Source organism: Syngnathus leptorhynchus, chromosome 3, assembly GCF_054491065.1.
Source record: "Syngnathus leptorhynchus isolate UIUO chromosome 3, UIUO_Slep, whole genome shotgun sequence".
Lineage (NCBI taxonomy): Eukaryota > Metazoa > Chordata > Actinopteri > Syngnathiformes > Syngnathidae > Syngnathus > Syngnathus leptorhynchus.
In genome coordinates this window covers 16,159,224-16,181,606 of record NC_141197.1, presented here as the reverse complement: position 1 = coordinate 16,181,606, position 22,383 = coordinate 16,159,224, and the positions used below count along the sequence as shown (strand labels likewise).

Genomic DNA, 22,383 nt, shown 5'->3' with positions numbered 1-22,383 from the left:
AAATGGACAAAAATGAGTTTGACACCCCTGTTCTAGTTAAAATTCCCAATTGCAATGGCGCATAAAAGGTTTTCTTCAAAATAACTCAGGGTATTGAGCCACATGCTGCTTCACCAGATCTAACTATAATCAGCTCTCACTCCTGAACCTCATCGGCTGAGCATAAAAATTCTGTGGTGAACCGGCCGAAGTATGTTGTGATATGTAATTATTAACATTCTGTGATTTGTACGCAAGTGAGCAAACTTTGTTGACATAAGCTAACTTCAAACTCAAATTCTTCCATCCATTTGAAGACGGTACTGAGCCATCCTGACTCACCCCCACCGCTGTATTCTACCAGTGCCACATCTACTTTCTTGGTGTCTCTCCTCTGATATCTTGGCATGTAATTAACTCCTTGGCGTGCGCTGTGGGCTGTCATCTGCATGGTAATAAATCTCAGCGCTCCTTACCATACTTGGAGGAAGCGTGTGGAAGTGTGTGTGCGTGCTCTGCAAACACGCCAGTCTCACTTTGATCAACCTACCTGTTGGGTTCGAAGCTGAGTAATAATCGTTTCAAATGCGGTCCAATTTATCGTATTTTTTTTGACGAGCTGTAGCCGTCTGAGCATCTTGGACATGGTGTCTTCCCGTTCCTATCGTAGCCTTGTATTTGTTTGTTCCTACAGGCCTTGTGCCATTCATAATGGAGTAATTTCCTCTTGCCCACTTTATCAATGAAGAGGCTCATCTTTCCTGGAGATGCTTGGCCCTTGGCCAGAGTGCGTACAGTAGATCAGCCAAAGTCACAAAGCACAAGCAGCTTCATTGTGTGTGTGTGTGTAAGGCATACTGTAGGTGTGTTTGTTGTAGCCTTGGGTTCACATGCAAGTAATAGGATGAAAGTTCAGGGGTGTGTGGAAGGTGATTATGTGTGTTTTCAAGATGGATGGAGAGTGTGGAGATTGCGCCCCGTCCGTCGCGGTGCGGCGTTCCCTTTAGGTCTAATGAGCGCTACGCCGTGACCTCAGCCTCAGAGGTTCACGGGCCTGATTAAACATGGTATGCGAGACGACTCAGGGGAGACTCAGGCAGAGCGGCGGCAGCTCCTTCCTCCCGACTGGGCTCGCCCTCCCCTCCGTTGTCCTAATGGCTCCTTGTGAACTAACCCCATTTGTCTCTATCACAAGCCAACACGCACACACTCAGCACTCTGTTTGACTGTCATTTGTCTTTATTATTGTTTTGTTTCTTCCTATACTTTCCTTGTCTTTCGGTTATATATTTTTTTTAAAGCAACAGTGTGGAATGCTCACGGGGAAATTCCATTTAGACCTCAAAGGTATATACTGTACGAATCACGTGCACAAATTGGGATTTATTGACATTTGATCTAATATCAGAGCTTTGGGGGAATGATATGATAAAGTTAAATGTAATAAGTTTAACTTGGATGCTATGGCTGTGTGGGCAATCTGGCTCACACGCTTTGGCTCTTTGGTCTTGTGGTTGCTGTTGTGGCCAGTATGAAGGTCTTTCATCAGAACTTGGTTCAAATCCAATATGAGTTCAATAAGAGAATGAAATTGTTTGATATGATACAATTGGTAAAGTGCCATTCTGATGGACCACTTGGACAGATGAATTTTGGGAAATTCATTGGGTCACTGCCAGTATAAAGTTTTTTTGTTTTTTAAACAATGTATTGTTCCTGCCATTCGAATCTTGGTTGATTGTTCAAAGTTCTATGACAAATCTGGGACAAGAAGGCATGTCCAACTTGAAGAACCCTTGAGACAGGTGAACCTGTCAATTGAGATGAGTGTGACACTCATTCTCCAGGGTTAAATAGATGTTTATTGTTCATAAAAATTTGACTGTAGTACAGATCTCACGTTGCCCATCTCCGCTCCCTGCCATACTTCTACATTTATTCAGATCATATAAGAAATTATGGGATTGAAGTTGAGCAATGATGATTAACTGCAACAGGATCCAGGATCTGGCATAACTCACGATAAGATAGCTTTCCGCAGAGACTTTGATTTATCTGGCTGTGAGGCGTGGAATATTGGCCATTCCCGGCGCCGGTGAGGCCACACGGGGTCACGAGCGAAAGACGCAACGTTAGTCGAAGCGCAGACGCTCCAGCATGTTTTAATCTTCCCCTCTTTACTTTGATCCGGCTAACTTGAGTCAAAGCTCTCTCCAATCACCGGCGAGACGTTTTAAAGGGCTGCAATTAGAGGCCAAATAGCCGGTCGTTTATCAAACTCCTTTCATGTCCACTAGTCTGTTCTGTGAAGGCGGTCGATTGTCTGCGCAGCACCTAAGGCTCAGTCCAACCTCTGCTTGCTGTTGCTCCACAGGTCAAAAGCACAATCGGGCCAAGAGGAAAAATGGAAGGGCAGTTAGTTGACTGGAAACTGTGACCAATACATCACTTGTATTTACACCATAGTTCCGATGTTCGATAGGACCGTAGCAGCTTAGCTCTATTAATCTAGGTTGGAACGACTTCTACATTTGCTCCTTAGCAGACTTCTTGGAGACTATTCTATCAGAAATGAGACTGCGGACAGCCAGAAAACTCAATAGAGTAAAAATATACCCTAAGATTCGCATCAACTTCTATAAACAACCCAACCTAAATTTTGCCAAATATCCCCCAACATCCAAAGATCACTTTAACTGACTTCCATGACACCAATGACAAAAATCAAATGACTAAAATCAGCTTTGTTTTTTTCCCCCTAAAAAAAAAAAAAGTACAGTGCTGCCAGGACTAAACAAAATCCCGGTTGAGCTCCAGTGGTGCAGGGCATGGGAGGAGGAGGAGGCTGCAGGCCCTGACCACATAATGCTCTCCCAGTGAGCCTTCATCCATGCCTCCAGCAGCCCTGCACAGATAGAGCGAGCCTAGGCAAAAACAAAGAGTGTATACAGGAAGAAGAAGGTGAATTAGGCCAACCAGAGGTCTGTTTTGATGGGGGAAGAAAATTGGAAGAAGTGCGAGGGCAAGCTCAGGGGGCCTCTGTGATCACAGGAGAGGCGAATGGGAAAGGGGAAAAAGTGAACAGAGACATTAGGAATGACAGAGGAAGCTGAGAATTGGAGCTGACAGGAGGGCCTGCGCTGACAGGAAGGAGAAAGCAACAGGGTGAGAAGGGTGGTGGTGGTGCTTGTGTGGGATGCTGAGGAGGGGTAGACGGAATTAGACGAGCGAGCGCATCTGTTTGCTACTCATGAGTGTGCAGCAGCGTTGCCCGGGAAACGGCAGCCGCTTGGATTATGAGCTCATTAGCGAGCGTCCTCCTTCTCCTCCTCATAGCGGCCACTCAACGATCTGATGCACAATAGCACACGTGTACAATAAAAAGTCTCGCATCGTGTTACGTTGGACAGCAAAGATCTTTGGACATAGACGTCTCAATCTGTCACTGTGGACATTTACACCCCCCCCCCCTTTATGTGTGTGTGTGTGGGGGGGGCAAGGTGCTAATCTTGGCTGATATCTTTGCTTGCAGCTTTGCACCTTATCTGCCTTTGGTGTCAGTCACGTAAGATCAGACCACCTGACCACCAAAGAAGCACTTTCACACAATGCTAGATTCTACTTGACAAGGATTTTTTTTTTTTTAGAATTACTTTTGATAAAGATGGTTAAAAGATGCTAATCGCCCATACTTGAGTCAATTTTCAGATTTAAAGGCATACATCCAGCTTTTGTCCGTAGTCTCTCGTTTTGGGCTAGATCTTGTACGAAATTTTCGGTATGCATGCTCATACCCGCTCCTCACCGCGCTAATCCCAACTGCTGGCATTTTCTCTGTTAGCGAGCTTTGCCGCGGGGGCGCCCACAGCCCAGGTACTACAAATAATAAAAAAAATATATAAAATCCCTTTTGGGCAGGTTTAATATATATATATTTTTTTTTTAGGTAAGGCCGCTTTTATGTGGGGGCAGGAGTTCTCCGGTTCCCTAATGCTGGAGTAATTGTAGATAATGGAGTTTTAAGGACAGCTGCCGATGCAGGTTTAAGTAGGATTTGAGTGGAGATTTATGACGGAGGGAGAACGAGTGGCAGGGTGCAAAAGTTGGAGAGGCACAAGCGAATGAGGAGAAAGTCAAGGAGGGTTTGTGGAGAAGGAGGGTTTTGCTGCAGCTTATCCCGGCGGAGGTGAGAAGCAGGTGAGATGGGAGGAGGGGAACTAAATAGCTTTGTCTCATTGCAAGGTAAAAAAAAAAAAAAAACCTCAAATAAAACTCGGCCCTATTGTGAAACGAGAAGCCGTCTGGCTAGTGGAAGAAGGGGGCGATGGAGGGCACGAGCAGGATGACTAATTGGGGGGATGCGAAATGAGGCTTGACTCAATCTGCACCCTTGAATCAACTCTGCCCTACAGCATGCTTCAAATGGGCTCCCTGAGTGTTCCCCCCCCTCAACACACACCTTGATTATACCCTTTCAATGTTACGCTCTGACTCCTCGTTGGGGGAAATTTGACAGCGAGAAAAGGCAAGACTCGAAAGGGGGCAGTTGAGATATCGGTCAATACTTAGCAGGGGCACAAAAGTAGGGGAATGGAGAGTGAGTAATATCATCTAAACGAATCGCCATGAAAGCGATTTGAGAGTTGGGGATGGAGGGGCTTGGGGTGGGGGGGGGTGTTTGGCTCGCTGTAAAAGCAGCCGTGCGTGGCTTCTCGGCTGCCGTGGCACTCGCACTTTATGAGGTATGGAGGTGCCGTCTTCCCTTTTAATGATACCGTTTAAATGGAAAAGCAGGAGCTTCTGTCGCCACCAAGGACTTGGATGTGCCGAACCCCTGCAACCTCCATTTCGAAAAGCTTCGACTCATTTGAGGCAAAGAGTTTTCCCTTGGATATGGTTGAGTTGCACTCAGACTGTAAAACACCAACTTGACCAGAATAACGTGAAAATCAAACGATTGAGTCAGTCCAAACTGAACAAATTCCGACTCATTCATGCACAGCAGATATATTATATATATATATATATATATATATATATATATATATATATATAATATATGTGTGCATGTATATGCACGATCCATAATGTAATATTTGCCAGCAAAAGTTTGCTGTGCCTAAGGAAACAAGTCCTCGTAAACACATGTACACACTTTCACACAAACACACACATCGTGTAGTGGAGTGGAGTGTACGGTGTGACTCATATGAGCCTACCGTCGGCAGTTATTCCCAGTGCAATAAAACAGGCAGACTAACTAATGGAACCACCCACACACAAAGCATACTTTTGTTTTTTTTGTTTGTTTTTTTAAATCACACAAACAACCTTCACGAACAAAACACCAATGCGTACACACACGCTTCATCCCACCCCACTCATTGCTCGTTAGCTGCTACGCGGCATCCATTTTTTTTTTCCATGCTGTATGTTGCAACCGCTCGCTGTGCCGCCGTATAAACTGACTTCCTGAACAAACGTCTTCCCAATTACCGTTTGACTTTCCCGCCATTTCTCCTTGTCTGTCCTCCTGTCTTTAATCAGTACGTAAACAAACCCAAGGTCATTGTCTTCTTTTTGCTATGAATGGAGGGAGATGAACGTGCATGTGTTTAATCCTTTGGACAAGCTGATGGAGGAGTGATGCTGTGCTCGTAATTATGTTTCATATTTTTTTTCTCTTTCATTGTGACTCAGCAGGCTACCAATCAATTCCTACCCGTCCCGTTTTCTGGTCCAAACGAGATTTGTGTGCCTCAGATTCAAGACGATGCGGGTTCACCTTAATCAGTAACTTTGTTTCCAGTATATGAAAATAACCGAACGGAAAGTCCTTATTTTTTCATTGGAGTATTTCTTATAAACTAGCTGATCGTGCTCCAGCACGGCTTTTGATTTTTAATTGGTTGAGGAAGTGGACTCACCCAGCTGGCAGCCCGGCTTAGAAGCAGCGGCCCAGCCAGCCTGAGTGAAAGTAAAGTTTAAAAGAAAAAAAAACTTCGAAGCGTTCTTTCCTGGAATGATGACAGCACCCACACCCTCATTTCCATTTCTTGCTATTTGTCATCCTTCTCCTCGCGCTTTCTTTCTCGCTCTCTCTGTGAAGCAGAGATGTTAACAATGCTGTCCCCCCTACATTTACCAGTTCTGCCTCATTACGGCTAAAGAAGCAGCTAAATTAGTGCAGGGGAGCGTGCACCTGTCAGCGAGGGGAAAGAAGGGTGGCGGCGGTAAAGGGGAGGGAAGGTAAAGGAAGCGCTTACTTTAACACGCTTATTAACCAAATCGGGCCGGCTTCTCATCTTCCAGCGTCTGCTTCATTATTAGCGACGTTTCTACAGCAGAGGCAATATTTGCTGACCGATCAAAAGTGTCTGGCCCAGTTTTTTTTTTTCTTTTTTTATTATCTTGAAAGATTTAGTCGATAATCCCTTCTTAATTTGTCCCCGCGGTCATTTCGGGGGGGAAAGAGAAGGTCGGTCTCATAAGCGCAGGGTAAGAAGTTGTCATAAATTAACCTGCTGCGACCCCGCTTCTTTATGCAGGGACATTACATGCGGGCTTTTCTATCTCACAATTGGAATCCTTTTGAATATTTGAATACACGTATAGTATAGATGATTAGATGATTCGCACATATAAGGCAAAGAATTCTTGAGGTTCAAGGCCTTTAAATCCACAATCCGTCCCGTAGTTTGGATCTGCCACATATACTGGCCTCTGCAAAAAATCAACAGTTTTGTCATAAAAAAAAACAAAAAAAAACAGACTCCCTTCATGTCCGCCCACTGGACTATTTGTCAGCATTACCATTTGGTAAAATCCCATCAGATGGACCAAAATGAATTTCTGCACAATAAGAAGAGGCCACCAGCCACATAACAGGGGACAATGCCGAGTTAGTATTGCAATTGTGAGACCATTGGCTCGCGAAATAGGCGGGACGGCTCTGCGCGGCGCAGCGCTGGAGTAAATGACTTCATCCCACTGGGATAAGAAAGACAATAGGCCATTTTAATTTCGTTTCTAAAGCGGACAGTAGAAGGAAAATGATACCGACTTAATTGATGATTAGGAGAGCACAGGGATCATTTGGAGAGTTCTCGCATCTAGTTTCTCAACATTTTTTTTCTTTTTTTTTTTTAAACTGGACCTTTTGTAGCATAATTGCCACCGCTCAAGGGGCTCCGGGGGTGGAATAATCTCACACTAAGGACAAATTGATCAGCAGTAGATACAATTAGTCCCATAAAAGGATGCATAAAGAAACTGCAGTGTCCAAGTAAGGAAGAAAAACGGATCTGCTGGAGTTCCGTGTAAAACATACACCTGGAAGCATACCGACAAGAAACCTGACACTGGGTATGTTTGGTTTTGCTGAGTCAGATATGTGATAACAGGATTTAGCGCTCAACATCAAGAATATCTGGGAATATTTTTCTTTCAATTCTGATTAAACTGCTCATATAAGGCAAGAAGAATCACATATTTTGCTTCTGGACTATAAAAATAAATCTACTACATTTTTTAAGACAAATACATAAATATCATTTGTGTCTAGCATGCAATGCCGACAGCTGTTTAGCAAGCGCACATGATTACAGAAGATGTGGGACAACAGCCAATCTCCTCCTGACCCCGTTTCTGTCTCGTTCATTCATGAGTCATTTTTTTGAATTTTCCATGGTGCAAGGAAAAAAAAAAAAGCCCAGCAATATTTTGGGGACATATTTCTCATTTGGCTGTTTCTTCATCATCACCGCAGACAGGTGCTGCTTTTACCCAACAAAAACATTGCAATATATGACAATTCAGTCGTGGGGGTGGAAGTAAAAACCGAAGCGATATTATGCACAAACGGGAGGAGGAAGATAGACAAAGACAAGCCAATATATGCGGGGTTTTTTTATCCTCCAACATTATAATTGGCTTTTGGGCTTCACTCTCACCCAATTAGCATGCTTGTTACACGCAAACACTGGCAGCTAATTGGCCCGAGAGGAGAAAGTGGCGTGGCCCCCGAGATGAGAGCGCAGCATTCATTTGAAGATTAGATCCTCCAATGTCAGGAGGGTGTTTGGCAAACACTTGTAAGGAACATTTCAGTTCAGCCGCAACTGCAAATATTAGTTACACTCGCGCACCGCCTTTATAGCCAGATGGTGTTGCGAATGAGATGATATGATTGTTGGAGAATGTTTGGGCAATCAAAAAGCCATTGGGGCTTACTTTGGAGGGGGAATAGACTTTAAACTTGTCAAATGGGTTTTCTTCAAAGTATTGGGTTTATCAATGAAATACATCTGTAGCCCCCCAAAACATGTAAAAAAAAAATCTATGTTGTTCATGTAGATCACCAAGACGAACAAATGCCAAATGTTCTTGTGGTTTCCTAAATCAAAAAAAAGATCAATCGGCGCAATTAAAGAAAATATTTGGGCCCTAGGAAAGACTCAGGGGGAACGCCATCTTCATTAATGACCTTGTCACATTTTAAGATGTATTTGCCAATTAAGAATCACACTATACTACACTCTCTTGAATGCATTACTTATTCAGCACTGCTCATGATGGTCTTTATATACAATTGATCAAATAACACTAATGAAGTTTGCTGAGAACCAGCATCATTCCCTCGTGGGCGATTCCCACAACAGTGCGAGATTCAGTCAATAAGATATTGCAAATTAAGGAAAATTTGAAGATTCTCAGCTCGTGATGATGTAATAATCGTGACTTCCAGAGCGCACACACACTCACGCACACATAGTTTATTTCTGCTTCTTTTCCATCTCACTGTCTGGTGCAAAATTGCCTCAAATGTTGTGAGAAGTGTGCAAAGTGCTAATAAGAAAATAGCATGGTGTGAGAAAAGTGTGAAAAATATGAAACAAATCAGACTTCTTATAGGAGGGCAGTGTATAAAAAGAGAAGTCAGATGAGGTCAACTTATTTTGAGATTCTGAGGCCATTTTCAGGTTACATTGGTGGCTCTTTATAAATAAATAAAAATACAAAACAATAAAGATTAAAAAATATATTTTTTTAATAAATTATATTATTGGAAGATGGGATTTTTTTCTACATTTCCCTCAATCTTCCATACTTAATCATCAGTGTTGAAGATTTTTGGAGATGACATTTTTTTGTCTGACCCCCTCAAATATCCTTGGCCACCTCCATCTCCATGACTCTTTTTGATCAGCAGTAGATTTCGCCTTGGAACTCTGTTATGCATGTGATTTTTGCCCAGTCTCTTTCTTACTGTTAAGAATACTGACTGACCTTAACTGAGGCGAGGGAGGCTTGCAGTTATTTAGACGTTGTCCTGGATTCTTTTGTGACCTCCTGGATCACTTGTAGCTGTGCTGTTGGGGAATCTTTGTAACACTTTTTGTAAGGTTCACCTCTGTTCCATGAGGTATTTGGTGTCCTTGATTGGGAAGGGGCCAAATCTAATCGTGCACATGTGTTTATGATCCTGCCCTCCATAAATGAGTCAAGTAGCAGCCTAGGGTAAAGATGCACACACCAACTTCCTTAAAGTAAAGTTGACGATGAAACTAAAATCACTGCTGATTATTTTCATCTCAAAAGGCATTCAATGACAGGCTGGAGCGTGGAAAAAAAAACGTCTTTTGTGTTGCCTGATAACCACACACACACATATGTGGACTCTATCATGCACTGTAAGGAGAAGCCACTGAAGCGCCAACTAACTCAAAGCAGAGGCCGTGACAATAGCAATCAGGCTTGTCTAGAAGTCTTCTTGTCTTTTCTCCCCATGTTTATGGCCTTACTTTAACAGCACACACACATAGAGAAGACCAGGACATCTTTATTAGCCCTCAGTGTGGAGCCTGGGCTCTGCATGAGATTGCAGGACTGACCCCACACTGAGCTCTGTACAGGGCCAATGTTTACCGAAAGCCGGCAGAGCAGGCCATTAACCTCTTTGGAGATAGAAGACAAACAAGTGCGTCCCGTCTTAAGGCCAATAAAGACAGAAACCATCACAACAATCATCTCATTATTAAACCACATGGGATGGGGAGATGGGGCAGGAGCTAGCTCTGCCCCCTCACTCACCAGGGGTGCTCTTCTGCAGCGGGTTGAAGTACCTGCGACACGCCACCGAGTGCAAACATGTGATTAACCCAAAAGCAGGAGGGAGACAAAGCCCCCCCCCCCCCCAAGTCCATCAGACACCTCTGGCCCCTTTCTTTGCACACAATTCTTTTTAGTCCCCAACCTCCTCTAGCCCCCTGGTGGTTTAAGATCCTGCAGCTCTGATTAAAGCCCTAACCTGGCAGGGAGAGAAAATGAGGTGGTGGTGGGGGGGGGGGGGTCCTTGTTTAGGACCCGCGGGCATAATTCAATCACACCTCGATAATTCCCAAGATGTGATGTCGTCACACACCGAGTGCAGATACACAACTCCTCCCGAGTTGGCTTTAAGACACGCCCACCACCAGGAACCATATTTTGATTGTTTCAACTTGTGCCTTTTTTTTTTGTCTAACAACCACAACTTGATTCGGTAAAAGTTACGCATTCGCTGAAGGCGAGACGTCAGAAGGAGGACAAAAATAAATGAGAATTGGAACAACAGAAGCAGATGGCGATATTCATGGTTAAAATAATTGTTTATACTTACTGTTTGATTATATGTGATAATGAGAAAGGGATTCCTCAAGGCAATTAGTGTTTGCGACTGCCATACTGTGAGAGGACGCGGGGAAGGACGGATGTTATGAAGCAGCGCTGATCAAATATCTTCACTCAGGTGAGATAGTCTATTTATGTGCATGAGACAGACGGGGATGAGGTTTGTTTAGGCCGCCATGCCAAACCGGCCAACATAGCATCTCGAAAAGCTGAGGGTCACGGACAATAAGGATAAACTTACCCCTGGCAGAGTCTTCTGTTCATGGAGGGCGCTCTGGGCTTTCAGTGCTGACTCTCTGGCACAGTATGTAAGAAAGGCACATCCTGCAGAGAGAGAGAAAAAAAAAAGTCATTCCACCATTCTAAGTATTGAAAATAATAAAGAATGAACTTGCTGCAAAAATTCCTTGTGAATTCTGTGAAATTGTCCAACACTTTTTAATATAGGGCATACTGTACATTGCAGCACAGTAGCCTAATAGTGCAAAGCTAATATAATAAAAATAGTGAGAGTCAGATATTGCTTCTGAATCAGATTCATGGAACAATTTGATTCAGTAAGATTCAGTGGGATTCGATTTGGTATGGTACAGCACAGCTGTAGTTTTTGTCATGTTTCGTATAAATGAAAGCTCTCCAAAGCACAAACTAATTAAGAATAACATTTAAAGAAACAAAAAAAATCTTCAGCAACATCATACTTGTTCGTAAAAAAAAAAAATTGATATTTATCCGATTATGGATTCAAACCGTTTTTAATTTTATATAACCCTATTATATCTTTACTAGAACTATCTTAGATCACTACTGATGAGTCACAAGGCTCATTTTGACCCCCCCATATAACAAGAGCTTTATTTAGAACTCCATACTGGGTCAAGCCAGAGCTGGCCCTTTTTTCCCCTTTGTAGTTTCAAACACATGAGTCATTCTAAAGAAAAACAACAACAGCTATGACATGAAAGTTGCATCATCTCTTGAGACATCTCAGCAAAAAAAAAGTCACAGGAGGTAAACATGCACGGATAAACAAGGCGCTAACAAATGTGCGACAGCTTCCGTCAGGGAGCGTGTCGTGTGTGTTGGCTGCACAGCTGACAGTGGATGACCCCATTCAGCTCCAGGTTTTGCACCGTGCAGCATAATTTCCCATTACTACATGTCACAGCGGCTGCCAAGCATTCCCACGAGAGAAGAAGGAGCACAACACACACGCGCACGCACGGTAATGATAACTTGCTCCCAGCATATAGTTGCCCCCGAAGCCAAGCGACTGGCATTCGGCCAAGAACGCTCCCTTTCACGACAACCTTCACCCGCTACCAGGCACTTAGTCAGAAGGAAAAATCACCCCAGGAGACACTGATGAAACGGCATGCCATACGAGCAAAGCGGAAAAAGTTTGGGGGGCCACCCGGGAGGGGGCGGAGGGAACACTCTTCATCCTTCTCAGCGTTACAAAACTGCGGGTTGGCGCAAGGGGAGGCCGATTCCTGGCTGTCTTAATGTCACATGTGCTTTGCTTTGACAAACACTCGCAATGATAAGATGATTGGAAACGCATCGGAGGACGCGCCTCACTTCAGTGGTGGGAATTCATCCTGGGAATAATAAATATCCCCGTAAATATTAGCATGTCTTGCTTATGAGGCGATTCACATGTTGATCGCTGACTAAAATACAATGACAGGTAGCGAGAAAAATGAAAAACTCGGGGGATTCTTCACATACCCTTTAGCTCCAGTCCCTTCAAAAACTAAATGTAAATCAATTTGAGCTCTTCTCCAAATCTTGGCCATCTTCATTAAAAATGCAAAGCATCCTTGATTTAATTCAGAACAGCATTTCCTGAACATTCCATCCACTATTCCACAAACCATGTTTATTATCATTTGGAATATTGCTTGTATTTACATTTTCAGACCATCTGTAAGGCTTCCAGTGAGATTCATGTCAATTATGTATTGTAGTTTTGGTTCTGGTATTTTAATCGCAAAGGACTATGATTGAGAGAGCTTGTTTTGAGAATTGATGGGGCTTAGAAGAGACATTTAAGCCGAGTACAGCAGCTGGTGGCAGGTTGTCGCTGTCAGCGTAAAACGTGTGAATTGACTAATGATGATGCCTCGGCAACAACACGGCACGTGGGGATGAATTCTACCGGGCAAATGTGTATCTTATCATGACAGTATATTAGTTATGGAAAGGTCACAAAATCAGTTTCGTCTTGAAGCATATTGGATCACAAATTAAGTAAACTCAAACTATCTGTTAATTGTAAAAGCGTAGCATATGGCGGTAAAGGCTCTCTCAGCTAGCAGATGCAATAAAAAGCAATCTTTCACGTCAATATTTCAAGTTTCTGAAGCAATTAGACGTGCAAGTTGGTCGAGTTAAATGGACAATGGCTGGGAAATGAGGGCTAGAAAGTGTGGCGGTTGTTGAACAGAGGAAGTGGCAGCGTCCTGTGATGAGCAGGTTAAGTGGGGTGGCGACAATTTACTTTTCCATCATTACAACAAAAGTCCCACAATTTCTATTTAAATGCAAAAAGTGGAGTCGGTCCCACATGATTTGTTTGATTACTTTCAAAACTTACTTTCTAAGTACCTTGTTTTTTTTTTTTTAAACTAACTATGAACTGACAATTACATGCAGGCAGACATAGTAATTATACTGTATATATATATTTTTTAAGACAGCAGATGTTCATAATTGAAGATTCTGAAAATGTTCTTCTTAGTGGGAAAATATACTGGATTTTTTTCCTTTTCACAATTAAAAACAGTTACCTGGTGTTTGAATGACAAGTTTGGTCAAATTGCCCCATGGATTTAAGAATTAGGCTACACTTTACACTCTTTATTTCTTGTCTCGTTGAAACTAGCTATAACAGCAGCTCCCTCAGACCACACAGTAGCATCAGCCCTCTTTCTAGCTTGTAAATGTGTTTCAAATTTAATCACAATCAGGCAAAATTTCAAGGGCAATCTTGGAAAAACCCTTGGGAACAAAATAATTAAAATTAAGATTGAATGTATTATCTTTTTTTTGTTAGACTCGGTTTACTCAGTTTTCATTCTTTTCATTCCTGTCAGAAACAACAAAGTCAGCCCAGTTGTTTGTTCTGTTTTTTTTGGGGGGGGTGGCAGCTTTAGATGACAACATTAGTAAGCAGAAATCAACACTTGAGTTTTCCAGTCTAGTGCAAATGTATTTTACTGATTGTTATTATTGTGACTTTCACTTTGTCCCATCTGGGGTCGTGACAGTGAGTCACTCGCATGATTTGTTTGGCACACTTTGGCGCCGAATGCCCTTCCTGATGCAACCCACTTTTTTTTTTTTTTTAATTTGGGACCAGTAACAGCTCGGTTCTGTGGATGCAGTTGAAAATTGTTTTTTGTCCATACTGTATTAAATATAATTTTTCCAAACGGCCCTGAATGACTCATGGGCGCTAAGATCCTCGCCCGTTGAGTGTTTTTACCTCTTTTGGTCCAGAACGAGCTGTTCCGAACATTATAACACGAGCTGTCTAGTTCACTTGACTGCAACATACATGACCCATCACTCATCCCGCTTCCAGCTTTAGCTCGTCAATCACAAAATCAAAAAGTAATACGAACAAAACATTCCGTGTCATGTATTTTGGAACGGTGATGTTTTATTAATGGCGGGCGGCGGAATGCCTGCGAGGGTTTCTCGGTGCATTCATTGCATGCATGGAGCCTCCGATGAGCGGGCAATGGATGAGAACATTTAGGCTGCCTTTGTACGGGCTGTGCGGTGCGTCTCCTCTCAGCATCGCAGACGGATTGATAAATAACGCTATTCAAGCACGGGATTTGCCCCCCGCCATCATTCAGCATGTCTGAGCGGCGCACACGGGCTCCGACGCTGACACTAAGCGTTATGATAATGTAGTGCCGGGCCGGAATGATGGATGTTAAACGGTGCAACCTGGGCTGACGAGCGTCTTGCCCTCCTCCGGTTCTGTGAAGTCAACCCCCCACAACTAGGAGATTGTTGAAACTACCTGACAACAAACACACACTCGCTGTGACGTGAAATATTGTCTGGATAAACGCAAGTAATGACAATTAGATATAAAACTAGTTATTGATTGATTAAGGGAATCTAAATATGTTTTTATCTTGATTTTATCTATCCAGTCTGGCCATTTGGAAGACTCACTGTTATTTAAAGTGATTCAATACATGAGTCAATACATTTTGCCGGTCCGTTATTCACCAGTGGCCAGGCCATCCTCAGTCCGTCATTATTTTAGGCCGAACCAGTCCGTTTTCATTCATCCGTCACTCCGTCATTGTTATTTTTACCACACTTGCTCAATATGGGACAATGTCATTGCGGCCTTTTTGCAAACTCATTGAAATGAGTTTGAACGGATTTGCAAAGTACGTTCAAACGTAATGATGAAATGTAAACTAAATGGTTAAAAAGAATTTTTTTAACGTAATCTATTACGGTTCCTTTAACCCCCCCCCCCCCATACCGCTTGTCCTCTTCAAAATAAAATACCAAACAGCACTAGCAAGACTATGAATGTATAATTAATACAATATATACTTAATAATCTTCGTACATATTCCACAAGTGGCATTGCTTTTATCCAATGAAAGCTTTTATTTGTCCCTTAGAGGGCGCCGATTCACTTCACCTACTTTGGTTTTCCTTAAAGGCCCTAATCCCATTTTCTTGCATCCAGCTCTGGTTCGTACTATCACATGAACATGTGTTACATGAGCAAAAACTCATCCCTGTAATGCATTTGGTGAAATCTCATTAAAAGTGCACACAAAGTGACTTTGAATCTCACATGGGACGGATTGACAGGAATGAATGCCCGCCGCAGAGCAACCTCGAGGTGGGGGTGTGGTGGTGGTGGTGGTGGGGGGGGCCTCCCGCATAGGTCCGTCTTTGGAACAGGATTATCACTCTCTTTCCGAGTCGGACCTCTCTCATCCTTGGTGTTGACATTCAGGGATGGCCGAGGACGGTGCGTAAACAACGGCAACGGGAGATATTGTTTTAATCGATCACAACGGGGAAAGAGGTGGGGCACAGGAGGAACAGGTGGCGCGGGAGGGGACGAGGAGACTTTTCAAGGCTGCTTGAGCTGAACTCATCTCAATGCGATCAATAAGATCATGAACTGTAGCCAGCGACTTACATATCATACATAATTTGACAGTTTGTGCTGAGGGGAATGATTGTGAATGTTAATGGCAATACTAAAGTGTAGATGACTGACAAGGAGCCATTTTAAGGAAATGAACCACATTTGGTCACCAAAATGGACGCCTTACTATTAAATCAAATGAAAATGTCATACAATCCTATATAATTAGTAGAAATATAATTAACATTTTTAGAAAAAGAAACAATCAACCAAGTGTTTTCTTGGTGGAGAAAAAAAAAACCCACACAGGGTTCATTTCACAAGACGTGCGTTGAACATATAGGAAAAGTGCAGAAAGCAATTAAAGTTCCGCCTAATGGACTTTGGACTTAATGGCTCCCTGTGCCTAGAAAAAGTCCCACACCCTCTCTTTTTGGTTATCATTAAGAAGTGATCGATCTCCGCGTAATCAGCGGCTTGTCTTCCCAATTACGAGGTGATTACTGATCTCTCCGTCGGCGGGGACGACGAGGAGAACGTGTCGCCGGTGTTTTGCTGCACGATGCTTCTAAACAGACAAGGTGCGGTGCAAAGTATGTGGCCACCATGCTAATACGGGACTAGTTAATGCCACACCCTTTTCCCATGAGGGTAAACAACACTGGCGAGTCTAATTATCTCAGATGCTAAATTCACTCATGGACAAAACTGCGGAGCTCATTTGAACACAGTTGCTAACCAAAACAGCAGCACTACCAATGTGTAAAAAGCTCTGCCTCTGATGAATTTCAGTGCGGAATGAGTTTCCTGATCATATGTTAGGTAAAGAAGGCATCTTTACATATGATCTGATTTCCAGTTGACTGACGTGTACTCAATATTGTGTGTGTGTGTGTGTGTGTGTGTGTGTGTGTGTGTGTGTGTGTGTGTGTGTGTGTGTGTGTGTGTGTGTGTGTGTGTGTGTGTGTTTATGTTACGGGTAGTTACGTGACTTATTAGCCATGCCCAGTCTGCCTTAGTTCATAGCATTCATTTGACTTCTCCTCTCTACAGTAATAAAAGTGATCTTGTGTAGAGACAGCCGCTATGATATGTGGTAACGTCACACTGTTGTGTGTGTCGCTACAGGTTTATGTCCCGGGGAATTTTATAACGTATTCGCTCCACCCAGTCTGCCTTCATTTTTTGGCTTGTTTTTTTTCCACACGTAAATAAATTCATGAAAATTAAATTATTTGTCCTAGATAAATATATTTCTCTATCATCTGCAGTTGAGTAAATAAACACCAAATGACATAAAAATGCGGATTTGTGTGTGGGGGCTGGAAAAAAAAAAAAGATTTAGACCCCTACTAAAAGTTCACGCACCATTCATTGTTGACTTATTGTGCGTACGTGCGCGCGCGTGCATGGGTGCGCGTGTCTTAGTATGATTGAAAAATGGTTGTACAGTGAGAACCCTGCCCTAAAAGTTTACCACCAACCATTCTTTATGTATTTTGGGTGGCGCGTTGCAAAGCCGCACGAGCCTCTCAGCGGGGTCCCGCCCCCTTCCACGCTCATGATTGTCAATGTAAACACACACGCACACACGCGCACCCGCTCACACATATGCACGCACAAAAGGCGTGTAGTAGCTGCCTTCACGTGCTCATGCAATTAACACACTTCAAACCCCATGCACGTGTTAAATAGTTCGCTCCACTCTTCCTTTCTCAGCGCTTCCCCAACAAAAAAAAAGAAAAGAAATAAAACCCCAAAAACCAAAATGAGGTCACAGTTTCCCGTTTGCTCAGTTACGCCAAAGAAGTAAAATGGTCCAGAACCAACCTTTATGCATCCCGGTAAACCTGTCTTTCAGTACCGTGAGTTCGTAAATCTTGCCGAATTCCTCAAAGAGCGGTTTGAGGTCCTTCTCCTCCAGGTTGCGTGGGATCTGGCCGATGAAGAGCTTGATGGCGTCGTGGTCCTTCATGGGGATGGTGTTCTGACTACCGAGGCCGAGCCCGTTCATCCTGCCGCCGCTGTCCGTGGTGCTGAATCCATTCTCCCGCAGCACTCCGTTTGCACTGACTGTGGCCATCTTTCCTCAATGGGCCGCCGGCGGGGCTCGGCTCTCTCTCTCTCTCTCTCTCTCTCTCTCTCTCTCTCTCTCTCTCTCTCTCTCTCTCTCTCTCCTCTCTCTCTCTCTCTCTCTTTTGCTCTCCCCCCACCTCCCTTTTGCTTTTCTTTTTTTTATTACGTTCAAATCCCCCTTCTCCCCTCCCCTCCCTTTCTACTCCCCTTCGCCGTCGTTTGTCGTGACGTCACTTTTACAAACAGACGCGGCCACCCACCGTCTCATTTGCATATGACAAGCACACGCCCTCTGAGCCAATAGGAGAGCGGGGAGTGACAAGGGGTGGGGTCTAACAGAAGGAAAACAGTGGTGTAAACTCCCCTGCTTTTCTGTCAGTGGTTTTTAAATACAGTATTCAGATATAGATTTAGATATTTTTAAAAAAGTTTACCCATTATGTTTTATTGTGATAAATAACAATAATAGTCTAACACAGAGGAATGTACATATCAATATAATTTACCTTTGTATTGTTTTATTTCATATAATAAAAGCAAATAGTTAAAACCTCTTATCATAAACACTGACGAAGTATTTATGTATTTATTTATTTATTTATTTATTTATTTATTTATTTAGACACTGTTTACATTACCATCAAATAGAACTCGGGTTTATTTTATAATTAATTATTAATGATTATTTTTGACTAATTGAGTCACAACCTAGCAGGCATGGACTCCTCCTAAGAAGGAATGAAAATAAAGACAAATGCCATGTGGCACACAAATTTATACACAGATAAACATGTTTGGAACGCTTTTGGAGTCAAGGTCAGCTGATAAAAAAAAAAAAAAAATCCCTACAGGGTCTGCAGATAAAGGGCATCACATATTTAGAGTAGAGCTCCAGAATGTTAGCACACAATAACTTGATGTTAACTTGAATTGTCTGCATTGCACAGCGGGCCGGGCCAACTACTGTGGCGGTCTGTGTATGGGCAACAAGCCGTATGTTTCTTACCTTTGTATTTGATTCGAGTTAATTCAAGCCCTTATTTTCAACGATGCCACGCAAAATCGTTAACAAGCGATAGAATCTTGCACGTGACCTGTCGGCGTGAGCACGCGAGCCACACGTGGAGAATCTTAATAATTAGCACAGTCGGGGATATGGCGTCAATACGAGGGCAGCGAGGCCCCCACGCTGATACGGGTAATTAAGTTATATGCGATGGCAACGGATCATGTATCAATAATTGATTGCATGTCGCAAGTCAATTAAAAGCGCTACTAATGAGAGACGCATGCTAGTTTACAAAGCAGTGACACGTGTGCTATGTTAGATTATCCTTGAATTTGTTTGCCCATTTGTGTCATTAAACGTATATTTTTTTTATATGGTGACAGATGAAAATTCATTTGCTATCATTTGCTAAATGGCCCATTGAAGATAATAAATCACCATCAGACAGCGTACATTAAGGCCAGCATAATACGTTTAGGCCTCTTCGCTCGTAATTTGTATGAAGACAGCATTTATTTATGTATTTTTAATGTATTTTTTAATTTACTTTATTTTATTTTCTTCATCTTAACCCACAAGTTTAACATGTTCTCGTTTTAAGTAATTTGTCCCATTCAACAAATGGCTTAATCTGCAATGGTGTCTATGGCGCCTCATTTTTTCAGTCATTATCTTGTAACACTGAGCCAAAAAAATTGACCCTAACTAGAAAAGGGTGTGTGTGTATGTGTGTATGTGTGTGCGTGTGTGTATGTGTGCGTGTCAACTGTCAATGTGAGCATTCTTTTGCGACGACAGTCCTCCCAGAGCGAAACTAACATCTGGCCATGGCTTTGTTCTGTAAATGTATTCTATGCAATTATGTCTTCGTCAAGCATCTCCGAAAATGGCTTCTGCGCTCTAATTTTTCTTCTTTTGTATTGAACTTACTTTGTGTTCCTTCCTCCTCTTCCTGCTGCGGTTTGGTTTGCCCTCGCATCTGCGAAGACTTTGAAGCCGCAGGTTTGTTCGTCAATTGCGGCTGGCGTGTTCGTGTCATCTTTGTTGGAAAACGAGCAAGCTTGTCTTCTTCTTCTTCTTGGCTTCTTTACATGCCAATTGTTCCCCTTTTCAGTCTCAAAAAGAGAACTCGGAATGCTTGTATGAATTTGACATGGAAAGAAAGAAAAATCCCACGAGGCGCCCGCTCACCGAGAGCCGCGTTTCACTCAAATTAACTCTGGATGGAAAACGTCCATTTCAGCCATTAGCTCCGAGCCTCATAGGCAAAAATCATTTTGGTAACATTCAAAGCTCGGCTGTTCTGAATATTAGAATGACTCGTAGCGCGGCTGTCAAGGTGACTTATTGTAACGTCACAATATATGTGTCACGCACAATTCCTTGATACTGTGTTTTCATTACGGCGTTAAAGGGGGAATATGGTGCCAGGTGGTGCGTCGTCATGCATGAACATTTTTCCACCGGCCCTAGGTTCGAAAGGGGGAGAAATAATTGATATTCATGCCGCATGCACTCTGAGGTGTGACAGTAGTTTTTGTGTGTGGAGTAACAGAAGGGCCCAGAAACCTCATAGCCTGGGGGGGGGGTTATTCCGAATGTTAGGCTAGATGTATAAATTATCACTCAGACATCATTTGCGACAAAAATAATTCCGTAACATGTTTTTTTTCGGACCACAACAGTGTGGCCTGACATGGCTAATAAGTCACATAACTCCGTGTAACAAACACACATGCAAAATTGTGCAATGAGCACACACCACTCAACTGGAAATCAGAACAGATAAACAAAAGATTATTTGGCTAAGTGCTGCTGTTTTGGTTAGCAACAGTGTTGAAATGCAGTCCATGAGTGAATTTAGCATCAGAGATAATTAGACTTGCCAGTTATATTTACCATCATGGGAAAAGGGAACCGTGGGGGGATGCTGAAGTATGTTTTCGTAAATTATCTTTAGTTTCATTGTTATTTGGACTTTTCATTTTATCCCCCCCTCCCTCCCTCATATGAATGCGCTCTGTGTGGCGGTGTGTTGTTCACGTTTCGGTGAATAATAATGAGCTCGTGATTGCAAGGTAGGGAATAAATGAAATGGAAAAAAAAAACAAATGAGAGGTCAGTGGATCGCAGTGAGACATCCTTTTCCTGGCTGCTAATGAATCCCCAAAATACAAATGCTCCCTTTGACTCCTCACTCACTGTTTGCACTTGAATTTTCGATATGCACAGACATGCACTCAAAGTCATGTTTTATGCTGAATGTTAACGTCACTCATCTACTCCCATGTTTCACCATATGCATTGATCATTTGTAGACTTTCCTCATTAAGATTTTTGAGTTGGGTTGAGGCAGAATCCACTAGTGGTGCGCGAGTCCGCCCCATGGCGGCTTCTGGGTTCGAATCCCAACTGATACGTTCACATACTCTTTTTGTGCTTATGTGGTCTGTCTGAGGTCATCTTATTCCCTTTTGTTAATTTCAAGATAACATCTCAAATATCTAAAACATATCATGCTAAGTGACAAACAAAAGCAGGCAGGCCCAGCTTTGTTTTATGTCTGCTTGTGTTGTATTTAGCTTTTACAAGCTCCTCCCAGTCCCCTTACCTGAGGCTGTTGTTGCAAAAGTGATGGCTTTTTTTTTTTTCAACCTCAATTCCCCTGATATAGATTTGAAAAGTACCCACGGCTGCGTTACGAGCAGCATCTGTAACTTCACTTCACACAAGTTTTGCTTTTTTTTTTGTTTGTTTCTTATGCGCATGGCGTGTTTTATAATAGCATTAAAAATAAAACTCGCACGGGGAACATCTTGGAGGAATGTTATGTAATATATCAGGCATGCATTAAATTGCTGTCGCCTCTCTGTTTGTCAAAGTCGCTCGTATCGAGCCTTGCTTTGATCTGATTTACTTGAGCCTCCAAATGATTCAAACAAGGGTTAAAGAAAAAAAAACGAAATTAGAACAAAAAGTAACAAATGAACTTTTTATTTTCTATATTATCTGTTACAGTTTTATCAATCCAGGACAAACTGCAAACTGGCTTTAAGAAGATAACCCCCGCACCATATTTAATAAACACAACCTGTTTCTCCAGTCAGTCCACACAAAAATTAATCACGGTGACAAATCGCACTTGTAATCAAGGCCTTTATTTGAATATACAGACGCTTAGGACTTTAATTCTTTTGGTCGCGGGCCAAAGTCTGGGAAACAACAGCTTGGAAAAAAAGCACTTGCCAAGAGCTGTCAGGCCAAGCGCTCCTCAAATAAACACCCTGCTGAGCTCGCCATTACCAACAATAACATCAGCGCAATGTCACCGACATTCGGAGAGCATTCCAATAAAATGGCTCTTTCAATTTGCCGAGGCATCATTTAACAGATGTTTTTTTTTTTCCTTATGAAATTAGAGTCAAGCGATATGGAGAGACGCCGCAGTGTCCTTGGATTTCAAATCGACCATTATTTCTTTTAGCAGCGTGGCTTTTTCTCT

The 22,383-nt window shown here is 42.7% G+C and overlaps 1 protein-coding gene across 1 annotated transcript in view; it reads right to left on the bottom strand.

Annotated features, from left to right (window-relative positions):
- celf6 (CUGBP Elav-like family member 6) overlaps window positions 1–17,879 on the bottom strand; it is a 98,987-nt gene extending 81,108 nt beyond the window's left edge. The window contains exons 1-2 of the mRNA XM_085907327.1: window positions 17,627–17,879; window positions 10,892–10,974 (exon numbers count right to left, since the gene is read on the bottom strand). Of these exons, the coding sequence (XP_085763453.1) occupies window positions 10,892–10,974; window positions 17,627–17,879 (336 nt within the window). The remainder of the gene's footprint in view (window positions 1–10,891; window positions 10,975–17,626) is intronic.
- Between the last annotated feature and the right edge of the window lie 4,504 nt (window positions 17,880–22,383).